This window comes from Myxine glutinosa, chromosome 8, assembly GCF_964187855.1.
Source record: "Myxine glutinosa chromosome 8, kmMyxGlut1.1, whole genome shotgun sequence".
In the NCBI taxonomy this organism is placed as follows: domain Eukaryota; kingdom Metazoa; phylum Chordata; class Myxini; order Myxiniformes; family Myxinidae; genus Myxine; species Myxine glutinosa.
The window spans coordinates 63,382,451-63,408,762 of NC_136268.1; the positions used below are offsets into that span (position 1 = coordinate 63,382,451).

The following is a 26,312-nucleotide window of genomic DNA, read 5'->3' on the forward strand; positions in this document are numbered from 1 at the left end:
AAGAATAAGTGACTGTTAAAGTACTTTTGATGAAAAATGATGAGATCGGGAAAGCTGTTGTCGCCGTGGCGGAAACAAACAAGGATCCAGTTCTCAGCAAGGTACTTCATTTCACAAAACATGGGTGGAAGGAGAATCCAGAGGACATGATTCGTCCTTATCACTACAAGACTCAAACTTTCTGTGGAAGACGATACTGTATTGTGGGATTCTCGTGTGGTTGTTATTCCCACATCCCTTCGGCACTTTCTACTAACCGATTTACACGCTGAACATTCAGGCATGGTAAAAATGAAACAAATGGCCAAGAGATACCTGTGGTTGCCAAATTTCGACAAAGACGTCAAAAGTTCTGTGAAATTGTGTGTCATTTGCCAGGAGAATACGAAGGTTCCAGCATCGTGGTCTTGGCCTGCCGGTCTCTGGAAAAGACTTCACTTCGATGTTGCGGGCCCTTTCAAGGGGTAAATGTTTTTTGTTCTGGTGGACGCTTATTCAAAGTACCTGGAAACAATAATTCCTATGGTGATGATGATGAACACTACTGCCACAAAATTACTGAAAGCCTTTGGCATCTTTTCAGTGTTTTTGGTCTGCCGGAGCACCTCGTGACTGACAAGAGCAGCCAATTTACCAGTGCCAAATTCCAGGAGTTTCTCACAGCAAATGCCATTGAACATACCCTGACTGCCCCCCAAGGCCCCCTGCTACAAATGGTTTGGCAGAAAGTAAAATAGGTCATTTAAAGAAAAACAAGAGAAAAATGACCACAGTGTGGTCACCAGCTGCGACGTGTAGAATCATGAGGATATCCGTTGCAATGTGCGCTACCAAATTCGACCAGTCATTAAATTATACGGATGCACTAGCATCTTTTTGTCTTTCAGTTCTGGTCTTGTCCTTTGTTTTGCGACGCAGCATGCTTCATCAACTGATTACATATAATGTATGGACGTGAATGTTATTTCTGTTAATGTTAATTCATGAATGTTATTTATTAATGTTAATTCTGGGTGGCAGAGGGATAATTTGAAACGGGCTTGGTCAGTAGGGGAAGTCCGAGTGTATGCGCATGCGCTATTCAATAATTACACCTAATTTGTGTCAAGTTCTGTGAAACGAGATTGATATGAAAACATTCATGTTGTCTTTGTTGCTAAATTTATTCTGGTTTCTTCAAACAAATCGCGATTTTAGTCCGCGATGTTCTTACCTCATACCAACGCACGTCCGAGTGTATGCGCATGCGCTATTCAATAATTACACCTAATTTATGTCAAGTTCTGTGAAACGAGATTGATATGAAAACATTCATGTTGTCTATGTTGCTAAATTTATTCTGGTTTCTTCAAACAAATCGCGATTTTAGTCCGCGATGTTCTTACCTCATACCAACGCACGTCCGGGTGTATGCGCATGCGCGATTAAAAAAGGCACCCAAGAACAACAACGCGGTCCTCTCATAGAGCTGCTCGTCGCAGCTAAAAATGATCAAAATCGGAGATACCAGAGAGCTTTTACAAACCAAGTTGGACAGATTCTTATTGACTTACAGAGCCGTGCCATGCTCGATGGATACAAAATGGCGTCAAATCGCAAGTTGACGCAATTCCTCGTATCGAGTGACTCGAGGTATGGGCAAACCAAGTAGATACAACCTCTGTCTTATGATCCATAGATCCCATTGCAAGTTTGATCGAGATTGGATCGTTAACGCCAGAATGCATGGGCCATAAACAGACACCAAATAAGATAATGTAGTCCGATAACAATTGAAAATGGATAAAAATCCACAGCAAAAATGTTCCTCTAAAGGTTTAAAAGAATATATATTTATTTATTGCAATTAAATAAATCAACAGGATTATAACTAATTAATTGACAATCGCACTGGTACAGTTCACCAGAGGACCTGGGTTCGATTCCTGGTCTGGGCACGTAATTTTCCCACATATGTCAATTAATTATTTATTTATTTGATAATGCTATTAAAATGGCATTAACAGCTTGAATCAATTGTTTTTTTAAATGTCACAAGATTAACAATACTTTCATACCAGGCACAGTTTATAATGCAACAAGCATATCAAATCTGCAAGTTTAACATTGGTTGACTGAAGTCCCTGATGAACAGGAGATCGTGCGGAGATGTATTTCTGCATATTTCGACTCCATCAGTCTGCAAACGGTGAAGTTCTGCTTCACTGATACCCGGGCAGCCGTCCACGCAGAGAAATTTCAGAGCCGGGCAGTATTCCTTCACAATCCTTGACAAAAACGAATGTGCCAATCAAGGAATGCTTAGTACAATTTTGTTGCAAGTGACAGTGAATATGCTTCATGGGATATAAAAACATGAACGGCATGAATCGTACAAGAATAAACATAATGCAACATGTATCAAGGGAAGGGGGATGAGCGCATCATGCAAAATCATGAATCGGAGCACCGTGTGACACGTGCCAAACGTTTATGGGCAAAATATACAGATTGATACTTGTTAAGATAACTTCCTTGAGACCAAGTGGTACTTTCATAAATTACTTGTTAATCAGAATTTCAAAATGGATGCAATAAATAAGTAAACTAGAAAACGTCTCAAAATGCAAAGCCCATCCGTGTCCGCTTTGTACTCAAAACGAAACTTGCCAAATACGAGTTAAAGAAAAATTGTACATTTTATGAAATTGGCGTGGAACAGTTAGGGGAGTGGGATTAGGGGAAAATTTACTTCGGTGAGGGTGTCGGAGGGTTGGGGGAGGCAATATCGCAAGTCACAAAAACCCTTGGGGTAGGGGGGGGGGCATATTGTTTTGTAATAACATTAATATTATATTATCACAGTGTTGTTATAACTTTTGGTATTAGAAGCGGCCATTGAGAAATGCCACAAAAGTGGCAGGAATGGTCATGTTATTAACCCTTGTGGGGTATATAGATGACAGTAGATCTTTGCCCAGGTGCATTCATCGACGCGATAAGCATAGATTGCCTCACGGATGTTGGAATTCCTCCAAATTTCTTTCAGTTTAGTGTTAAACAGCATTAGTGACTGCCTATAAAGATAACTAACTATACGTGTTTGTGGTTTATAAAAAAAAATTCTTCTGGTAGGGGCCGTTGTCCCCACAAAAAACACCATGATAAGCTATTTGTACATGTTAACATGGCATTTGTTCAAAGGGGAAGCAACCCTTGGGGAGAGGAATATTAGTAGTATTAATATTGTTTTGTAATAACATTAATGAATTGACATATGTGGGAAAATTACATGGCCAGACCAGGATTCGAACCCAGGTCCTCTGGAGAACCGTACCAGTGTTCTGCCATCTGGGCGACCCTGATGAAAATTACCACCTCTACCAGTGGGATGCTTCTTGCCTGTTCTGAGATTAATCATTTTCACAAGTGTATCAGCAGCTTATTTCTCCATTTTATTTTGTTGTGGTAGGAATTATGGATTAAAGATCTCTTATATGAGGTCAAGTGGTGGCAGTGGGAATGGGGGGAGAGAGTGTTGTGTGGCCAAGAGCTATTGTGATTTCCCCATGCTGCTTGATGGAAGGAAATAGGATGAGAGTCTCCATCCGTTGCAGGATATGAGGGGTAGCTACAGGTAAAGTGAATAGGTTTTTAAGTTGTATTTGCAGGGGGATGAATTACAAATCGAAAGAGGTATTGTTAACATTGTACAGACCTCACCGAGAATATTATGTACCGCTTCAGTCACTACATCTGAGGACGGATACAGCTGCTATAGAGAGGGTACAGTGGAGAGCGACGATGTATTCCTGGGCTAGGTAGACTAAGCTTTGAGAAAAAGCTGAATGAGAGAGGATTTGTGCACTTGAAAGGTAATTACGATATTTGATGGAAATGTTTAAGTTGTTGAAGGCCATTGACAAAATAAATACAGACATTGGTTCAGCAGAATAGACAGTGATAGGACAAGTGGCCACACAGTTAGAGTAAAGAGGAAGAGAGTGAGAATGGTAACAAGGCATGGGCCCTTCACTTGAAGAGTAATTCACGTATTGAAGGGTCTTCCTGGAAAGGTAGTGGCAGCAGGAATAGGATATAGGTTTAAACTGGAATTTGGATAGGTACCCAGAAGCATTGCGGATATAGGAGTACAGGTAAGTAGGTAGGATATGTAGATAGATTGTCATATTGATTGATAGCTAGGATATGTACATAGATGGGTGATTGTCTTAACACGTGTTAATGTAGCATAGGCATGACAGGCCAAATGGCCTTCTGCGTTCACGTTCCTGGTATTTCCTTGTAAAAATTATTAGAGCGACAACATGAGAATGGCCCCTAATGGATTATCACGTCAAAATAAACACATCCTATTTTTATTGTATACACTACAAATCGCTTTTGTCTTTCCAAAAACCACGTACACAGCAAGACTTTGTAGTTGCACTTCAGCTCACACTGCATACAAAAAAGTTACACCTAGTATTCCATTTGTGATTGAAGCTGGAGATGTGGTAAGCAGAAAGTACCTTATGCCATGTTCTGTGATACGAAAGCAACCAGCCACGTCAAGGTGTTCCAATGCACCGCAGTATTTTGCCAGCAACTCTAGCCCCAGCGTGGTGATGCAGTAGTTGGAGGCAAGGCGAAGAGAGATGAGAGATTGGGCGTGGGGCAAAATTACAGCTAACCAGTGGTCTGAAACATCTTGACAGTCTGCCACATCAAATACCTGCGGCGGAGACATGATCGGTATTACCATGCCAGCATAGTATGAGGGCACAAGATTCCAATCCCACCTACTTTGTTGATTTGTTCTTTCTCCTGCAATATCGTGTCAATGAATGCACTCCAATCAACGAATAATATGGTTTAACATTGAGTAAACCCAGAATCTAGATGAGGATGGCGAGCACATTTCGGTTTGCTAAAACTAAGAGCATTTCTAGTACAGATTGTATATTCTAGCAGTATTTTCCATAAAAGCTGGTGGCCGGAGGCTTATGTGCACCAACTTAGTTAATACAGTAAAAAACAGGAATTTGTCTTCTGGTTGGAAAAATAATTCCATGAACTATCAAAGATGTTTCGGCCGCACCCATGCCCTCGCCCTCTCATACAATCGATTTGTTAAGTTCCTTGTGACCTATCATCATACTGTTATGGTAATGGTGTTGGTGGGTAAAGGGTGTAGACTAGTTATGCCACTAATACATGTTTAGCTTAAGTGCATGGCTTGTGTGAAAACGGGAGAGCTTGTGTCGAAGTTTTTTTAGGGGCTGATAATCGTGACCCTTCCCACACCTTAATGTGTCTACAAGCTTCCCCACTGTTCCCCCTCATTAATTCTCAAAATCGTTCCCCACGTAATCTGTCTCCGATTTCTTAAAGCAAACTCCATCATTTAACTGGCTCCACAACAACAACTACAACAACATGCATTTTAAAAGGCCATTTTCCCTGCTAGAGCGGGGGTTAGCCTTGCCCAGGTCCCCATGACAATCTTCTCCATTTTGCCCTATTTTCTGCATCTCTCCTTGTTAACCCCCTTGCCCGCATTTCTTCTTCCACCATCTTTAGCCAAGTCTTTCTCGGTCTTCCCCGTCTTCTACTTCCTTCTACATTCATTTCCATCACTCTTCTCAACCAGTCACTTTCATCCTTCCTCAACACATGACCAAACCATCTCAACCTGTTCCTCTTCACAGCATCAATCACAGGCTCTATTCCCATCATCTTTCGCAAATCATCATTTGTCTTCCTCTCTCTCAACGATACTCCGCACATCAGTCGAACCATTCGCATTTCCACCCTTTCCAACCTTCGTTGCTGCTCTACGTTCATTACCCATGTCTCGCTCCCATAAATCATAACACTTCTCACACATGCAGCATACACCTTTCCCTTCAGCTTCAACGACACTCCCCTCATCATCAGCACGCCACTCAATTCCCGAAACTTCTTCCATGCACATCTCACTCGAGCAACCGTTGCCGAGTCTGATCCACCCTCTCCATTCAGCATGTCTCCGAGGCAGCAAAATGCCCTCACACCCTCCAGCCCCACGCCGTCTCCAAGATCCAACCCAACATCCCCTCCATCCGCAGCCCCCTCCGTGCAAACCCCACACCTGAATGTAGCTGCCACACTGGCCAATGACCCTCCCAGACCACCACATCCTTGATGAACCCACTCAGCGCACACCGCACACCGGTGTGTGCTCACTCAATGGAGCCCACTCCGACACCCCTCCCACAAACAGCACAGGGCCACCTCCCAGCTCCCTCCACCCCACCACATGCTCCACCACTTGCCATCACCCCCGTCTCTCCGATATTCACCTTCAGACCCTCCGTCTCCATACACTCCCTCCACGCGCCCATCCTCTCCTCCAGTCCATCCACACCCCCCGCAATCAACACCAGATCATCTGCACACAACAACTCCCACGACAAACCCCCCTCCACGCTCTGAGCCAGCACCCCCACCACAGCCACAAACAGCAGTGGACCCAGTACCGACCCCCGATGCACACCCACCCTCACCACTGTTCCCGTCCCCTGTCCCCACAGCCGCGCGCGCTCCCCTGTACACCGCCACCACCACTCTGATCAACCACTCCTCCACTCCCAATCTCCTCAACGCCCATGTCAACACTCTGCGTGGAACCCGATCGAATGCCCCCTCCAGATCAACAAACCCAAGAAACAACCCCCTCCTCCCCTCCATGCACCCCTCCTGCAACCGCCCCACAACGAAAAGCGCGCCCGTCGCTCCTCCTCCCGGCACGAACCCAAACTGCACCTCGTCGATCCTCACCCTCCTCCCCATCCTCCCCTCCAACACCCCCTCCAATACCCTCACTCCACGCTCCAATACTCCATCGCTCGGCACGAGCCACACTCCAGAGGGTCACCCCCCCCCCCCCCCTGCACAGAGGGACGAGGGTACTCAGCCCCCAGTCCACTGGAATGCGGCCTTCCCCCACCACCAGACCACAGATCCCCGTCACTCTCCCCACACCCCAACCTCCTGCCGCCCCCAACACATCCCCCACAACTCCCGCCGGCCCTCCCGCCCCCCCACCCCCATTGCCTCCATCGCTTCCTCAACCTCCCTCTCAGCCATCCTCTCTGCCGGTCCCAAAACTGGGTCACTCTCCATGTTGCCATCCCACCCACCCTCTGCACTCAACAGCATCTCCACACATCCTTTCCATCCTCCTTCAATTCCATCCACAAGTCGAGCGAATTCCCTCCCCCGAATACTGCAAAGGTACGCCTCGTGACCGTGCGCCAAGGCAAGGGCTGCAGCCTTTGCTGGAAATCACTGAAACTGCTCACAACCATGGGTGTGGCCAGAGGCTCCGATAGGCCGGGTGGAAAACCAATCAGCACACAGTCACGAGGTATGAAGGGGCAGGGACAGAATGGGCAGTTGATTCAGAGTCGGTGTTAAGCAGTACAGAGATCAAGGAGCTCTGAGTCGTCGGGATCGAGCAGTTAGATGAGATGTTTAGTTGAGGGAGCAGACAGCAGCTCAGAGCACAGATTAGTTTGACGAGACATGTCCCGTATAATCCAGCGAGTGGACGCGGCAGACCCAGAGATATACGGGACTCAAGGACACCAGACACGTGAGCGCGTGTTGAGAGGCTACAGAGCCTGTACGTGCCGCGACAGACTAATCTCTCCCGCCAAGGACTTGCAATCTCGCTCTCCCTTGCCTAAGCCAATGCCGACACCATGCAGGTATCGCATAGGGATCAGGTTCTTTCTTTCATTGTCAAGTGACCTCCCTCTGTATCTTCGTCATATGAATGATTAAGTTAACACATATGTCGTTGAGATATCATGGGTGCATGGGATCATTGTGTATAAAGAATATTTGTGATACGTGTGTCTTCTCCTGTTCTCCCTATCCCTTGTGTCTTGCTTTTGATAATTTGTAACAAACCTGTTTCTCACCACTGGTGTGTGGGCGGTGGACGGCTGTGTGCTGACGATTCTCCTCCCTTATCTTCACGTTCGCGACCTCGCGAGCGATTGCGCGTGGGCGAGGAGGGTGGCTTGCCGCTGGAACACCACGAGGCCGGGATGAGCGAGACGCCCGGTGAGGCCTAGCAGCGCACAAGCGAGGTGGACTGAGGCCTACCTCCTGCCAAGGCAGGGACCGCGTCCGGATTCTCACGCAGGAACGGGGGCCTGAGACGGGTCTTGACGAGGTGCCGGGTCAGCCGATTGAGCTAAGTGCACGATAACCCCACATATTTATTTTCATTTATTCTTCCCTTCATCTGTGTTCAAGTCTGGTGTGGGGGACGTCCCGTTTAGGAACTCAGTTTACCATCGCGTTTCTTGTTATCGGCATTCCGTTTTAATAAACCTGTTTATTTTTGTACATTTTAAACCTGTTTTTCGTTTGAGTTATTTTCTTTGCAGGCTTTGGGACTGCCAGCGGACAACAGGTAAGACCCTTCATCTTCCCCTCCCCATTCTTCCTCCGGCGCATGTCGTAAAATCCGCATTTGATCAGTCGCCTCGGAGTTAAAAGCTTGCTTTGGCTATCCGTGACCCCTGTGGTGTTCACCTGGGGAATCACGTGACAATATTATTACAACAAAGCAAGCCAAACAAGGAGCTTATCCGCCTGAAGCTTCCTCACCAAATAAAAGGCTTGTATAAACATGAGAAAGCGAGGATATCGATGGTGAAAATGAACTTGAAGCTAGGCCTACACAATTACAGGACAGGATGGATATGCACGGGCTTGCAAATGTTGAGCTCACCTGTGGTGGCTTGTCGAGTTCATGGTCTGAGGCTTAAGCGAGTTACGCTTGAGAGAAATACTGCACGTCAGCAAGATCTTGAATGTGTATTGTCTTCGAGTGATAAGCTCACATCTCATTTTTTAAATCTCTTGCAACCTCTATCTTCTTTTCTGCCTACTCAGTGTTTTTCAGGGTCGGTAAATAATAATTAGTATTACAGGAAGACAGAGATGTAGGTGTTATGGCCTGGCGTTGGCTTCGCGGTTAGGGCGCAGGCTTGGGATACCTAGGATCCTGGGTTCGAATCCCGGTCGATCACTGAATTAACGCCAGGGGGGTTGACTCAGCCTGTCATCCTTCCAAGTTCGGCAAATTGAGTACCGGCTTGCTGGGATGAATGATCACGGTGTGTACCCCGATTCAGAATAGGCACACTGTATCCCTGCACATTGTAAGAGTGTGACCAAGGGCTGGCGTCAGGAAGGGCATCCGGCCATAAAAACATTGCCTCAATCAGGGAACCATGATTGTCATGGGGCCCACAAGGCTAACCCCCACTCTGGCAGGGAAAAATGGCCTTAAAACGATCATTCACATTCACATTCATTCATTCACAGGAAGACAAAAATGCCGTCTTTCATTTTGGTTTGAGCTATAATGTGTATGCCCATGTGTCCACTGATTCATATGCCTTCATCCAATTGCATGTCCATATGTTTTGTGAAAGCGTCAGGCTAAAATGTGGCCGAACTTGCCTCGACAGCCCAAACCAGGATGGTTAAATTGCATGGAAATGCAGTATTTGGGGGGCAGCACCATTTTCAACCCAGGTTGAGTGGTGCATAGAAACAAGGTATTGTGATGTTTAAGGGGGGTATGAATTAACTAGTATGGTAAGTTAGGGTGCTCCGTGTAGGTTAGAACATTTTCTAAAATCATTAACCTGTTAGACTTGAGAGAGTGAAGATGTCATGTGAGAAACAGCATAGTTGACATATCAGTTGGATAGAAAAGTGTAATTCGTACGCGTTCTCTCTGTAAACCAAGCAAGGTACCAGACAAGGTGAGCAGAGGGGTGGATTTGGCTGTCTACGTCCCGTGTGTGGCTTTAAAAACCTTTTCACGGCTTGTGATGGTTGGAGGAGCGCCACGACGTCACCCAGCTTGCATGATGTTACCTCGACAGCAACTGCATGCCGCATGATTGGCGGAGCCAGGCTGGGAGTGAGGGATGCTTGGGTGCTGTGGGCGTGGCCGGGGGCAGTACAAGTCAGTATGAGTTGGAGTCGAGAGTCGAGCTCTCACTTTGGAAGTCCGGGCAGTCGGTCGTGGTCTCTATCTCCTGGTTTTGAAGTGTGGGAGATTATCGTTGGTGGTGTTGTCTGATGAGGGTTAACCCATGCCTTCCTTGCTGTCTGTAATGGAGCCTGCTTCAACCCCAGTATCATTTAAGACCTTGCGTGCCCCCTCCCCACCCCTCATTGTGAGAGGATGTGGTTGTCTGCTCATCGCCCCTGGTTTTGTATTGCTGTATTAAGTGTATCGATTCCTCTCTCTATTTTTTTTTTTTTTTTTTGTATACTGAATCGAGGCTCTTGAAAGAGCGAAGAAATTTAATCAGGTAGAGGATCACGCTAAGAAATCGCTAAGAAAGAGCTAATTTATTTGTTGTTCCAGTCTACCTTTATATCTCATGTGTCCAATAAACCTGTTATTTCTTCAGAATATATGTCACCTAAGTCCCACCTTGCTTTGGTGTTTGGGAGATCCTTGGGGAGGAAGGGGATATAAATTGGTTAACAAACCCGTTTTAAGAGACTGACAGGATCCATATCCTATTGGGTGGAAGAGCTGCGTTTCTGCTTGAACGTGCTTTAATTTAATTTGGCCATTCGAGAAGCACATTGCTTCGGCACGGCGGGAAATGTTGGCATACCTATCGACATGGCAGTATTATAGTCCACCAGCACCGTTTTTTAATGAAAATGACTATAATCGATAACAATACAAAAAGGGGTAATCTTTGTCACAGATTTTAAAAAACGAAATACACTGACGTTTCAGGTGTAGACTTACAGTAGTAGTAGACCTTCATGACTTACAAGTTCATGAGTCGTATTTTCTGTTTAAATAAATGACCATCAAACTACAGAAATGTTAGTGATTAAGCTGATTAAAAAATAGCAGCAATGTGGCACCTGCAGGTTTTTGGCTGAAAGGAAGATGGCGTTCATAGAGGCAATGTCAACCCAGGGACAATCTGCCAATCTGAGAGAGCGCAATTTTGGACAATGGGTGATCAGTACTTGCAGCACTCGTGTCGACAGGGCTCTGCAACCCGAGAGGTCAATAGTATCCAGCCTGGGACTTCCCAAGAGAAGAGGAAGCAGGAGATGGTCAGTGAGCCAAAGTCCACAGGCAGAAAGATGCAGACACTGTAGTCCACCTGATGGAGTTGAGAACAGCTCCTCAAACTTTGCAGGTTCCATTAATGTCCCAACCTGCCAAAATACATTAACGTTTTTGAAATGCCACATGCATTAGTTTTAGCATTGGTTAAAAAATAAAGTGTCCGTCGGTCACATTTACATAGAATAGTATTTATACCATTTATCTATGGGATTCTGTACATAAATGTCAATTTACAAAGTAAAGCCAAATGAAGGCCCCACTCATGCTCGCACATCGAGACACAAACAATTACTCTGATATCATACTTTGAGGTTACACACCAAAGTGCTATAACAGAAAATTATATCAGGTTGGAAATTCTCAAATCGAGCCGTTAATCCCTAAATGTAAGATTTTAGTCACCAGAAGTTTCCCCGAGGCTGGGACAAGTGGGGCTGTATGAGGGAGTTAAAATTTATTTCCACTGTCAAATAATTTGATCTTTAAAATGACAGCTACTCTAATGGCATCAGGAAACTCGGAAAATGTGTGACAGGCTGGAAACTACATGGAAATGGACTAACCATCCCTGTTGAGTTTCACTGCATAATGAACTTTTTTCATAAAGAATTCCCTCTGGTATTTCTGGAGTGTGTTGCCACACTAATGCCATAAATCATCATTCTCTGACATAATAATATCTTCACATTGTAAAATAGCTTGAAAAAAATTGAAGTTTATTTTGATACAGTGGCAAAAAAATTTCCTGATTCATCCTCGGCTGTCCAAAGCAAAAGGTAACTACAACAGCACTCGTTGGAGCGCATACCTCCGCCAGGCGGAACAGTTTACATTTTGTAGCCCATTGATAAGCCGGATCTGGATCTGGATCCGAACCAAAATCTAACCGGCTTATTCTTGTCACCTACCCAACTCATCCATCAAGTTTTGTCATAATCCATCCACAACATTTTGAGATATCGCGCTACATAGCATATTTGGCCCTATCGCTCAATGGTGAAGCATCACTTTTTAAACGAGAACAATGCGACTGTGTCGCCAATATGCCTCCGCATAGTCCCACAATGGGTAGATGACATCACTCTGCATATGTATCGGTAGAGGATCACGTTGTGAAGTTTCGTGTTAATCAGATAAGGTTCGTTTTTCTATCCAAGATGGCTGGCAAACCACGTGACCTATGACATCACAATGATCATAAAAACATTCTGCCTGGGTGTCACTCCCACCCTGAAAGTTTCATCTCAATCGGACATATGGTTGCTGAGAAAAACGAGGTTTAGCCCGGACGGACGGACGGACTGACAACCCGAAAACATAATGCCTCTGGCGACTTTGTCGGCGGAGGCATAAAAATTCTCGTATCTGGATCCGGATATTCACAAAAGTTGAACAAATTCATCCTTGGCAAACCTGCCTGCCCACAAAGTTTTTCCATAACTCGTCCACAACTTTTTGAGATATCGTACTATTTTATTTTGATATTGTACGTTTGTTTTTGACGTTTGATATTGTTTTTGGCCCAATCTCTCAATGGTGAAGAATCACTTAAATTCTCAGATCCAGATACAGATCTTCACCAAAATCGAGACATTTTTGTCCTTGTCACACACCCATCCAATCCACTAAGTTTCATTGAATTTGTCGATAACCCTTTGAGATATCATGCTCACAGTCCGACAGACAGGGGTGAAAACAAACTCCGTCCACCTTCAGTTGAGAAGGTAATTATGTTTCCTCTTTATCAGATCACACAACTGCAGCTTACTCAACCAATGGGATGATGTCTGAGACTCGGGTGAACAGCATGTACAGCTCCACTGGCACCTGCTTGGAACTAAAATGATTAATCTGATTGACACAGAAAGAACCAAAGGTCGAGTGGAGAAGAGAGATTAATTACATTTTTGGTGTAAAGATATGAAGCCTCAATAACAGGCCCACCTGAGGTCTGAACACGCAGGTCAATGACAAAAACTTAGTGATACAGTAGTTGGTAAAATATGACTCTGGAACCTGTGAATCGTCATTCCCTTCACTCTTCTTCTTTCATATGCAGCACATGGCTGCGGGTAGCGTCATTTCCTGGGGACACAGCTGTGCTGTTGATGCAGGCTAGGGTGCCGGTGATGGCTCCCCTACTCTTCATGAAGAACACGGTGGGATATTTAATTTCCACCAATTAATGCTGGCAGAAGGGATGCCCAGTTTAACATCCATCCGAGGGACAGCACACACATTGTTGCGTCGCCCTGCTTGCGAAACACCAAGATGGCAGTTTATAGCTGGGCTGAGATTCCAATCCAGGCTAGACAGGTCAGAGGTGAGTGTGCATACCTGTTGGCCATCCTGCCAGCCCCCTTCACTCTTGAATGATGGGGTCATGATGGACACTGCTCATGCTGAGGCTGATTGACTTAACTCGGCCAACGTCCCTAATACCATTCTTCCAGGTCCCATCCCATTCCCTCCTCACTGAAAACATCCAAGAGCATGTGATGTTTCCTCCTGCCAAAGTGAGGGAATTCATAGCCATTATGGACCCCTCCCACTCATGCTACTGGTCCGGATTGAATCGGTGCTTGTTTACTCCAAAGGTGTTCATCTGCTCTGACCACCTACTTTTCTCTGCTGTTTTCCAGGTCGTTCTCTGATGGCTGTCTGCCGCACCTTGAAACATTGCCAAGGTTACTACAATTCGGGAGAATTGTGTCAAAACGAATCATCTCTGCTATTAAACCAGTGAGCCTTTTCCCCCATTGGACACTCCTTTTTGCATCGTGATGATGCACAGAGCTGCCGAAGCAGTTTCCTAGGCTATTGGGCACAATCCTGGAGGGGTCGCCACTCCGACGCAGGATACCTGAATGGCTCATTCTTCCCAGCGAGCTGGCACTCATTTTGCCGACCTTGGAAGGATGACAGTTTTAGTCAACCCACCTGGTGTTGATTAAACGGTCTAGACAGGTGCTTGAACTCAGGACCCTGAGATCTCAAGCCAGCCACCACCACTCTCCCACCTCTTCCCGTGCAGGGCATGAGTCTTAGAGGATGCTTCCTGTTCACCACAAGCAGAATAATGGTTTTCCAGTTTTTTGTGGGTTTTTTTTTGCCTCGATTCTGGTCTTACTCCTGCACTGTCACCCCAATTCCTGCCTCTCCAGGTTACACGAGTACTCTCACAAATGGTTTCTAAACAAGTCTAAGATTGAAGGTCACCTCTTTATTCATCCCTCCTTTTGACCAAAAGTATGACCAAAGGTAATGAGAGTTCTGTAAAGTTCATACAGCATCCTTTTAACTTTGAGGTAACTTCCTCAGCTTGCAAGATATGGCAAATAAAGTGCAATAAATGTTTGTTTACCTCACTGAAATCCAGGTGAGTGGAGGCAGAGAGGGCTTTCTTTACAAGCATACAGAACCCCTGGGATACTGCTTGAAAGTGCAGCAGTTGCAGTAGACTGAGATGGGACAGGACATGAGGGATGAGGATGTCATCCCATGGTAGATCCAGCAGAGACTTTGGAGATTTCTATTAAAAAAACAAAAAACAAGACGATAAGGGTCTCATAATCAATAACAACTACTGCTATTACTACTTTAAAGGCCCCAATTATTCCGACCTTGTATGGTCGGCTGGGGAATGTTTTAGCCCAAGTCATTCCCAAACTAGTTATCCAGACCTGATGCTCGACTGAAGGTGGTAAGAATTTAGATTTTTTTTTTTTTTTCAATATATACACAAGATCGAGGCTCGTGAAAGAGCTAACATTAATCACACAAAAAGTCAAACCGACACATAAAACACAAAATAAGGGGAGCGGTAGACAAGATGGGGAGAGAGGGGGAAAGACACAAACACAACATTTGAGAGCAGGGACATCGGGAGAAATGTGGGAGGGAGAGGGCTTGGGGGGAGGTGGGAGAGGTATAAAACATATTGTTGCGGTTTTGAGAATCCTTCACATGTAAATACATAATAATCCTTGTAAATAATAATAATCCCTGTAAATATCCCCATTATGTGGTAAAGGTCAAAGATCGCACCCTAGTTAGGCCATCGCACACACGTAGAAAACTATAGGACCTCTCTGTAGTTATTTCTTTATTCTGTGTCATAGTTAAGGCTCTGTTCCCAGTAGTGGAATCTTCGTCGCATTAATCAAATAATCGTAGGCCCCATTCTTTCCATTTTGCCAGCCTCCAACATGTCTTTCACTTCGGAGACTTTTACTTTTAATTGGCATCCCTTTTTGTTTGCTGGTTTTCACCCCTTCGGCCGCCATTGAACACGAGGTTGGCTAAAGATCAAGAACCAAGGCACGGCTCTGCCAGCCGCTCAGCAGGAGGTGGAGCCAGTGAGTCCTCGCGAGCCAACCAGAGCCGAGGTGGGCTGACCGATAGGCGTGTCCTGGAGGCCGGCGGCTTGATCGCGACTCGCCTCATAAAAGGAGGTGAGAGGGACTGCTTGATCAGATGAGTGGGGAGTGATCCAGCTGAAAGAGGCAGATGAGTGAGGAGTGATCCAGCTGAAAGAGGCAGATGAGTGAGGAGTGATCCAGCTGAAAGAGGCAGATGAGTGAGGAGTGATCCAGCTGAAAGAGGCAGATGAGTGAGGAGTGATCCAGCTGAAAGAGGCAGATGAGTGAGGGAGCACGAACGAGGCAGTTCTGTGGAGTGAGGTACAACAGAGAGACGCTGCTTCAACCAGTCCCTGCCGCGCAGAGCTCTGACGTGCTGCTGCGAGCAACCCTGACGGTGTGCGGTGAAAAGCCGAATACGTGGAGCTGCCGGCTCCTCGCTTTCCGCCCGGAGCGGACCCGCTTGCTGTGCCCTGTGGTCCCACCTTCTCATCCTTCCAGTGATTCCTGCCTGCAATTCCCCATTCGTGTGAGTCTGCCCGTGGTCTGTCCTTTGTGTTGTCTGGGATTTAGTTAAGCTTGTTTAGTTAAGAATTGCCCTATGTCCTTTTATTTCCTCTTGTATAAATGCCCTTCTTTCGTTTCCTCTTATAGATAGAAATAAACCTGTGTTCTTTCTTACCTTTGGCTTCTTCATTCTCATCTGATCGTCTTTGTCTTTTCTCTATTGAACACCTGTGGCACGATTTGGCCAACGCTCAGGATCGGGTTTAGTTCTTTGTTAATGGCTCGGATTTCGGATTGCTAAACCGCTCGGCAAACTCCATCTTGTCCGGGATTCGAGCGGTACTTGTCTCCCTGTTCTGCGGAGGGATTGATAAAGGTATTCGGGCTAATACCTGGACCAATAACCCTGATCAATCCCCCCCGCAAAGGAGCGTTACAGGTACCAGGAGCGGAGACGGTCAGCTTAACAAGACAAGGGGCTAACCCCCCCTTGCTAAGGGGAGAGACGTACTCCGTTTCCGTAACAATATGAACACTGCAAGGACTTCCAGGAAAGAAGTTGGAATTTCAAAAAAGTGTATCTGGGGTGAATTAGCGGGGGTGGAAAAGATCAAGGTTTTGGATGGAGGAAGATAAGAGATGGTGGTGAACAGCTGTTTTAAAGACCTGGAGGAAGGAGTGGGATTGAAGGGAGTGGGGGAGTTTGTTCCAGAGGCGGGAGAAAAGGGGAATGAAAGAGTGAAGGTGAGCAGAGAGCCTAGATTTTGGCAGTTTAACCTTAAGAGGGTTGCTGGCAGATCTTGTGCGACCTGTAGGAATATTAGGGGGACAGAGCACAGAGAGAGAGCTGGGGGAGCAAGGCCGGAGAGGAGTCGGTAGAAGACAGAAAGACCACCAACCTGCCTGCGGTGAGTGAGTGAAAGGCCCTCGGAGTTTTCCAATGATTCTGAAAGCGTTGGTTTCAACAGCGTGAAGCCGAGCTAGGTGTGAGGCAGGAGCACCGGCCCAGAGGGGGGACCAGTATTCCATTGAGCTGTGGATGAAAGCCTTGTATGTGGTGAGGAGCTCAGGTGTGCCAAGGAAGGACTTCGCACGACAGAGGATGCCCAGTCGGCGACTGGCTTTGGAGGGCCAGCTTGGAAATGTGGTTTTTCCCAAGAAAGATCATGGCTGATAGTGAGACCCAAAAGCTTGAGCGACAGAACTTCTTGGAGAGGATTGTTGAGAAAGTAGATGGGAGGGTTTTCCAGTCGGTCTTTTCGGAGAGACATAGTAAGAGTGTGACATTTGTCAGGATTGAAAGACATGCTCCACTTGTTTGACCAGTCTGTGATTTTGTCCAGGTCTGCAGAGAGTGAGGAGGCTGCAGACTTCCGATCTGAGGGATGAGGAATGGAGCGGCAGAGAGTGGAATCATAAAGAAAAAAGATAGAGAGGATTTTTCCAGAGAGTCGGAGAGATCATTGATGAAGACCAGAAAAAGCACAGGGCCCAGAACACTGCCTTGGGGAACTCCAGCCTGAACAGGAAGAGGAGATGAGAGAAACCCATTCAGGGCCACACGTTGACTACGACTAGAGAGGAAGTCCACCAGCCATGAGTGGAGATTTCCATGGATACCATAGGAGGAGAGTTTGGTGAGCAGAGCTGGGTGCCAGACCGTATCGAATGCATGTGATATGTCAAGGGAGACAGCTCTGATTTCCTGTTTGGCATTGAGGACCTCCATCCATTGTTGAGGCAGCAGAAGCAACATGTCCAGAGTAGAATGACCTGGTCTGAATCCAAATTGATGATCAGAGATCAAGCCATTGGAGAAGAGGAAGGATTTGATATCTGAAGCAATGATTGATTCCATGACTTTGCTGATAATTGGGAGCAGGCTGATAGGTCTGTAGTTGCAAGGATCTGCTTTTGCACCTTTTTGTGTAAAGCGGTAATGTTTGCTGATTTCCAAGATGCTGGCAGATGACCTTGAGCAAAAGAGAGGGTGAAAAGAACAGAGAGAGGGAGTGAAAGAGCGACAGAGCAGGATTTTAGGACCCGTGGGCTGATGCCGTCAGGTCCAGTTGCAGAATCAGAGTCGAGGTTTGACAAAAACTTCTCCACCTTGTCAGGAGAGGAGGACACAGAGTCCAGGAGCAGTTGGGTTCAACTGGGTAAGGTGGGAACAGAGAGAGATGGGTTTGGGACACAAGATATTGAGGCAAACATAGAGTTGAGGCATTCGGCTTTTTCACGTGCGGAGTCAACTGTGTAGCCATTTGAGGTAAGGGAGGGGATGGAGGGGGAACAAACACCAGAAACAGATTTGACCAGACGCCACCAGGATTTGGAAGAGGGAGACAGATAAGAGAGTTCGGTCTTGAGAATGGAGAGATATTGTTTCCTGGCTCTCCTGAGGGTGGACACACACTTGTTTCGGGCTTTGTGAAAGGAAATGAGATTTCCTTCCGTTGGATTTGCTTTCCAGGAGACGAAGGCAAGTTGTTTCTAGCCAACAGCCTCACCACATGATTCCGTGTACCATGGACAGGAGGAGGGGTATGACAACTGAAGACGAGATGGGATAAATCTGTGCATGAGAGAGAGCAATTTACTTTGGAAGAATTCCCAGGATGAGTTGATGTCAGAGGTGGTAGAGATGGGAGACCAGTCCAGATGATTGATGGCTGATTGAAGACCGAGCCAGTTGGCCTGAGTGAAATGCCAGACTCGTCGACGCTGAGGAGGCTCCCTGAGAATGGTCAGAGAGATGTCCACTTTGACAAGCACATGATCAGATGAGCCGATTGGAGCAGAAGAGCAGCGGACATTTTCAGGGAAGTTAGTCATAACCAAGTCCAAAAGAGAAGATGCTCCGTTGACTGAGATCCGGGTCGGGAAATTGACAGATTGTGTCAGTCCCAGTGTTCACCGAACCCGAGTTCCAAGAAAGGGAAGGATGAGGAGGACGAAAGGTTTGATGGTGATGGGATGAGGCACAGTGAGGGGTTGTTTGAGGGGTGGGGGGCGCAGAGGAAAGTAGGAGGTTGGGGGAGGTGGAGGTATGAGATAGAAGGTAGACGAAGTGGGGAGGAGGCAGATTTGAGGAGGAGGGGGGAGGGGGGAGAATTGGAGAGGGATGGTAGAGAGGGGTGAGATCTGAAGGGGAGGGGTTGGGGGGGAGTTTTGAATGGGAAGGGCGAGGGGGGAGTTTAGGAGGGGAGGGGCAAGGGGGAGTTTAGGAGGGGAGGGGCAAGGGGGGAGTTTAGGAGGGGAGGGGCAAGGGGAGATTTGGAGGGGAGGGGTAAGGGGGGAGTTTAGAAAGTGGATGATTAATGAAAGACGAACATTTATAGCAAATTGGGTTTATTGTGATTTTCAAGTTAGCGATCCGTTTAAGAACGATGGAGGAGGGGTGGAAGGAATGTGAATTTAGAGCATGTAGTGAGGAAGAATTGCAAGAGATTGAATATTTTTTTGAAGTGGAATGAGTTGAAGAGGGAATTGGAAAAAGCCTTTTAAATAGGAAGAAAAACAGCGTGTTGTAATATACCACTGAATAAAACACTGCAGGGGAAAGTTTAAACATATTTAAACAGAACCGCGAGGAACAATGTTATATTCACAAAAATACCAACGGGGAGAGGGCCTAGATGGACAACCACGAGTCACGTGAACAGGGCAAAAGGTGGAAGGCAAGGAGATAATGGGGGCGGGGCGAGACAGTGCACATGGACAGAAGCACACGATGGGACAACAGCACACGTGAAGAAAGGGAAATAAATGTTGTTGTTTTTGTTTGTTTTGTTTTTTTTGTTTTTTTGGGGGGGGGGGGGTTAAAACGTTAGACAGAGAGTAGATGTTCAGGAAAGTTTGGGGGAGAAGTGAAAAATCTAAGAACCAAGCAAAAACAGCAAAGGAAGGAACAAACTTCGACGGGGGAAGCCTCGGGCTACAAGGCCACACACGCGCGGCAAACAAACGATTAATTTATGAAGAATTAACACCGAGAAACTTCCTAGGGACATACTATAGGTACACACACCGAAAGATAAATACAGTTTCGCCAAAATACAATTGTGAACAATTAATTTGGTAAAGATGCCGGCAATAACTTGCCTACTCTTCATATAAGATACAGTGGGACCTTCATGGCCGGGCCATATTATCCAATGTCCAACGGAAAAAAATTTGACCATATTTTTTATACTTGTGTGATAAAAACTGTAACAGAATAAAAGTGAATTTTTACTTAAGCTTAAAAATTTCAAACTTAAAAAATAACCTTAAAAAACCTAAAAAATAAAAGTTTGGAGAAGGTTATATCAGCCTGAATTTACACCATATTAATTAATCACTCATGGTTCCAAATCAAAACTAGAACGGCACTCGGTAGAAAGCATACCTCCGCCGGGCCTAAAAGTTTTCTTTTGTATCCCAATGATAAGCTGGATCTGGATTTGGACCTGAACCAAAATCTAATCAGCTTGTTATTGCCAGCCAACCAACTCATCCACCAAATTTATATCATGTTATATATTGCTTTTCACCCGATCTCTCAATGGTGAAGAATCACCTAAAAATTAAATAATCCTTGTATGAATGAATGAATGATTGTTTTAAGGCCATTTTCCCCGCTAAAGTGGGGGTTAGCCTTGCGGGCCCCATGACAATCATGGTTCCCTGTTTGAGGCAATGTTTTTTATGGCCGGATGCCCTTCCTGACGCCAACCCTTCGTCGCCTCTTATGATGCGCAGGGATACGGTGTACCTATTCTAAATTGGGGTACACACCGGGATCATTCATCCCAGCAAGCTGGTACTCAATTTGCCGACCTCGGAAGGATGACAAGCTGAGTCAACCCCCCTGGTGTTAATTCATCGATCGACCAGGATTCTAACTCAGGATCCTCGGATCCCAAGCCAGCACCCTAACCGCTAAGCCAACACCAGGCTTTTACTCTCGTATCTGAATCTCGTATCTTGTATCTGAATCCATATTCAGATCTTCACCAAAATCGAATCGATTTGTCCTCTTATTTTTAATTTTTATTCTTATTCTTAAAACTCTTTTTTTTTTTAAATTATTTACATTTTTAACCCAATCAGTCCACCAAGTTTCGTCCAAATCCGTCCATAACTTTTTGAGATATCATGCTATATGTCGGTTTTAGCCCTATCTTCCAATAGTGAAGAATCACTTTTAAAATTATACAAACCAGAACCAGTTCTTGACCAAAATTGAATCAATTCTTCCTTGTCACACACCCAACCTCTCCACCAAGTTTCGTCCGAATAGGTCCACAATGTTTTGAGATATCCTGCTATATGTCGTTTGTCGAATCACTTAAAAAATTCTACTAGCCGGATCTGAATCCGCATCTTCACCAAAATATAATCATTTCGTCCTTGTCACATTCGCTGCCTCTCCGCCAAATTTCGTCCGAATCTGTCAACAACCTTTTGAGATATCTTGTTCACAGACAGACAAACAAACAAATGAAAAATCGGTCAGAGACGGAGGAATTGCCGGAATGTACTTTTTTTTTTTGGATTTGCCAACCACTCCCCGCCATCACGGTCGTCTCTCCAACGTACAATCCCACGAGATATGCAGAAAGGACGACCCAAAACCAATTATCTTATTTTTGATTCGTATATAAACATCATTAAAAGTAAATAATGACCTCTGCCAAAGTTCAAACAACGTGGGTTTACTCCCTACATGAGAGAATTCCACATAGCTACTTGGGCGGTGTATAAGCTAACAGATCACTGTCTCCATCGATCTTGCCAAGGCCGTAACACCTATTGGCTCAAAATCCTTTTAACTGTTGACTTGGTAGTTTTTACAATGAAGGAAACACGTATCGGGAGTACATACGACATAGCGATTGTGAATGTGACAGCTCTGAGGCGTGATTCGCTTCGCATCGCTGTGATGGTGAGCACCAACATGGCGGCTGCAAGATTAAAATCTGGCTTCAAGCCCCCTCACCACCCAAAGCCTTCAACCAGACATATTAACACGCTCCTCCCCCTTCAATTCCTGTTCTTCAAAGCGAAGCGGTAAAAATTGTTGTATCGCCATTATATATTACTAGCAACGGTACCCGCCCTAAGGGCGGGGCTTCAATTTGACGTTTAATTCAAACGTTTTGGATGACCTTGAGCTTGATCTTGGGCCTAGAGAGTTAAAAATTGGGCACAGTCTATTCCAAGGCAAGGCAAATATGTGTGTAAAGTATGGCGATGCTATGTGCAACGATGGAGACGTAGTACTGCACACAAACAGACAGACAGACAAACCAACCAACCAACATACTTGCCGGAATACAGGGCTGAAAACATAACCTACATCCACATTCGGTGGCAGGGGTAAATATATGATCACATAATTATGCAACAAACTTAGCAAACCCCCTCCTCGCATCATAACCCATCTGTTGAGGCTAGGCAACAACATCATCAACAACAACAACTTTCTCTTGAGCATTCGCTCATTCAACGAGTATGAACACTTGATAGGTTATTATCCTGCTATGAAATACCTCTTCGTAACACTTTAATAATTTGGCATTTTTGTGGTCGATTATGTATGCTTTATGGTACGTTTTATCACGGTATTCAAGATAATTTTGTTCACTCATCGACCCACAGAAATTGATACACCCATAAAAATGCATCCACCAAAGAGCCTACGAAACAGAAGTGCCTAGGGCTTACAAGGACCTCAATGCGGCCCTGCTCGAGTTCAAGGTCCACTAATGACCAGTGCTGGCAGATGGGTTCTCTGGCTTAATTTCCTTCCGATATTTGGCACCCACATGGAAACATCACCCAGCATTCAAAACACCAGAGTGACGGTTTATAGCTGCAGCAAGATTGAAACTCAAGCTTGACAGATCAAATGCAAGTTTGCTCACCTCTCGGGTATCCTGCCAGTCATACGTAGTGTGTTCAAAAAGTATCCGACCTTTGTTCATAAAAGATACTCGTATCCAGATAAAAATTTTTTTATAATAATCTCGTTCAATGTAGTCCCCTTGGGCTGCCACACACTTCTCCCAACGGTTCTGCCACTGTCGGAAGCAGCGCTGGAACGCCTCTTTTGGGATGGCGCGCAGCTGGTCCGTCGCATTCCGCATGATGTCTTCTCTGGAGTCGAAGAAGACGGTCAGCATGACTTTGACATTGCTGCGGACCTGCCTTGTTTTTTTTTTGGCCTCGGGGATGTTGGATGCTTCCATTGTGATGACTGCAACTTGGTTTCTGGGTCGTACCCATAAACCCAGGACTCATCGCCAGTGATCACTGTGTTGAGGAAGCTGGGATCGCTGTTCACAGTCTCCAGCATGTCCTGTGCGATCTCCAAACGGAGTTGCTTCTGCTCAATCGTTAGCAGCTTTGGTACGAACTTCGCTGAGATTCTCCTGAAGCCCAAATCCTCCTTCATAATGGAATGAACGGTGTTGAATCTTGCGGATCGTTTCCACTTGGGAATCGCCAAGCTTTACACAAAATTTGATGCAGTAGCGTTGTTCAAGTTTTTCCGTCATTTTGTCAAAAACGAAAATCCGACGGCACTCACTTACATGTCCTCACTCATCGGCGGTCTGCCGTCGAATGACAGCTTCTGCAGGTGGGAAAAAATTCACGCGTGCGCATTAGGATCGCCTACATATGTGCACCAATCAACGCCTCCCTAGCTTCTTTTTTTTTACGCACAAAATATAAAGGTCGGATACTTTTTGAACACAGTCGGATACTTTTTGAACACAGAAGGGTGTGGGTATACACTATCTGTGTTTGGATATAAAGAACACCAGCTGGTTTTGGTTGCACAAGTGCTCCAATCCCCAGGAATTGTGCTGTCATATCATGCCCTTTCTCTCCTTCTCAGGTTCTTGGATGGGCAACTTCCTTCTTTGGGAAAGTTGCAAACATCATCTCATCCATAAGAAAGGTTATAAAATATCCCCTTAATTGCAGATCTATCAGCTTTCTCCCCATCATTAGTAAAGTAATGGAGTCCATCATTGCAGCTGACCTCATACCCCATCCACAAAGCAGTCTTAGGACCTCCATTATTCTTGATCTATATCAATGATCTGTTTTATTCCCTTGAAAACCAACTTCACCATTTTTTTAAATCAAAGACCAGTCGCCATCTGGGAATTCTTTATAGAGCTTCACCGAAGTCATCACGGCAAAAAAGACTTTTTGCGTTGATCCATGGATGGAGTATGTCCCCCACTCTGTGCTGGTCCTCCTAATTCCCGCCTTGCTCCTCTTGAGGAAGTCGAAAATATGGCATTCCGCATCATTGGAATTGCAAATCAGGAGGATATTTCCCAACTAGGACTGTCATTTTCCCATCAACAACAGGTTGGTGGGCTCTCTATTTTACACAAGCTTAATGGACCTGTCTTTGCTCCTCCTGACGTATGACCTATCATACTTTTTTACCCACGACATGTCGCAGGCACTCCTCAAGAAACCCTCATATGCTCACAATCCCAAAGTCCAGACTGCTTGCCCGCTTGGATACATTTGTCCCCCCCCCACCCCTATTCTCCCAATTGTGGAATCGTCTCCCTTTGTCCGTTTGTCTCATCTTCCTCACTTCTGTATTCGAGATGTGTTGCCCAACACTATCACCTCCTCACTCCTTCAGATCCATGATCTAGTTCTTGTGCACCGTGGTCCTCATCCCACAAGCCTGGTGTTGTAGCGGCTACCGCTGGGTATACACAATCGCCTTGCACCTACCGAGGACGCGGAGCGATCACCATGCCGGGCTCGCCCAGGACGCCCGGGCACGCCCAGCCTCGCCTTTCCAGGGCTCGTCCAGGACGCCCGGGCATGCCCGCTCTCGACTTGCCAGGCCTCGTCAAGGACGCCCGGGCACGTCCAGACTCGCCTTTCCAGGGTTCGCCCAGAACGCCCGGGCACGCCCAGCCTCGCCTTTCCAGGGCTCGCCCAGGACGCCCGGGCATGCCCGCTCTCGACTTGCCAGGCCTCGTCCAGAACGCCCGGGCACGTCCAGACTCGCCTTTCCAGGGTTCGCCCGGGCACGCCCGGTCCCGCCTTTCCCGGGCAAACGCTCCGGGATAATGTGTATATATATTGCTGCCCGATAAACGGGCTTTTCAGAGTACCCGAGTTGATTTGACACAATAAAGAAACTCGGACGAATTCCAGCTTTTTGTCGCGTCCATTCTTCCGATTTACGTTGGAGCACAGCTCCTACAGTGTTGGCTTAACGGTTAGGGAGGCTGGCTTAGGATACCTAGGGTCTTAGATCCTAGTTCGAATCCCGGCCGGCCGTTGAATTCACACCAGGTGGGTTTGATTCAGCCTGCTCATCCTTCTGAGGTCGACGAAATGAGCATCGGTGCACTGGCTGTGCATCAGTGGCACAGCTCAGCCAATGGAACAGTGGCACAGCTCAGCACTGCAGTCCGAAGTCCGATGCTACATACGAAAGAAGAAGAAGAAGTGTAACCCCTCGCCCTGACCAACAGCAGATATTTAACACATTGTATCTGTTATCATTAATTATCTTGAAAACGACCGTCACCATGGTGACCACTGTATGAGCCATAACATAACCTCGGTTTAGAGATTGTTACGATTTCCTTAAAATAAACCCAAAGTGCAACCGAGCTTTTAATTATTTACTTTATGTTATTTTATGTCCAAAATCACACCAAGTGTGTCGGTGCGGGATTTGATAACCTGTTCCGTGTTCGTTCATTCAGATGTACCTGTACCTGTTCTCCATAAGCCATTGTCCAGGTTTGCCCAGGCTTTTGCTGTCGTTCAAGCGTTCATCCGTTAAGTCCTCGCGCTTCTGATATATCCGGTGCGTCCATAAATACAATCATTGACAGACACTCAAACAGATAGACGCAACAGGTAAAACTACAATAACCATTATTTCCTGGTTTAGCGGATATTTTTTTTTCTTCAAAATATGTCTTGTTGCACAAATCTACAAGAGCTTTATCAAACAGCGCTAAAAGATCGCTCGCGTGAATATACTGTTTCGGGAAATGGACTTAAAACAGCGGTTCACAAATGTAAGCGCTGTTGTAATCCCTGACGGTGTAATCCGTAGCAGTAGAACGTGTGACGCAAACAGAATCGTCTTGCTGTTCCGCGTGCGAATCTTGAGTTGGAATGAATGCTTACCCCATTAAGTCTAACAGATTTGTAATTGCATCATCTACCTACAATGTGAAGGTAGATTATGCAATGACAAATCTGTTAGACTTCTTGGGGTAAGTATT

General features: G+C 45.9%; 1 protein-coding gene across 2 annotated transcripts; it reads right to left on the reverse strand.

Annotated features, from left to right (window-relative positions):
* Window positions 1–1,810: 1,810 nt before the first annotated feature.
* FBXL15 (F-box and leucine rich repeat protein 15) lies at window positions 1,811–25,973 on the reverse strand. 2 transcript variants are annotated; one of them, XM_068124570.2, is made up of 5 exons: window positions 25,794–25,973; window positions 14,529–14,696; window positions 10,951–11,253; window positions 4,512–4,714; window positions 1,811–2,267 (listed from the first exon to the last, which is right to left on the reverse strand). In XM_068124570.2, the coding sequence occupies exons 1-5, from the start codon at window positions 25,809–25,811 to the stop codon at window positions 2,087–2,089; spliced, it is 873 nt and encodes a 290-aa protein (XP_067980671.2). In that variant the 5' UTR covers window positions 25,812–25,973; the 3' UTR covers window positions 1,811–2,086. The 2 variants fall into 2 exon arrangements, with proteins under 2 accessions (XP_067980671.2, XP_067980670.2); XM_068124569.2 differs by having other exon boundaries at window positions 25,788–25,970.
* Window positions 25,974–26,312: the final 339 nt, after the last annotated feature.

What these genes read in the sequence shown, in the direction of transcription:
- FBXL15 (XM_068124569.2), bottom strand. Translation starts at nt 25,811, where the DNA reads ATGGCTTATGGAGAACAGGTACAG. An exon ending in CTTATGGAGAACAGGTACAG is followed by an intron (nt 14,697 to 25,787) that starts GTACATCTGAAT and finishes TTTTTTTAATAG; the next exon opens with AAATCTCCAAAGTCTCTGCT. An exon ending in TTTCAGCCAAAAACCTGCAG is followed by an intron (nt 4,715 to 10,950) that starts GTGCCACATTGC and finishes TCTCCGCCGCAG; the next exon opens with GTATTTGATGTGGCAGACTG.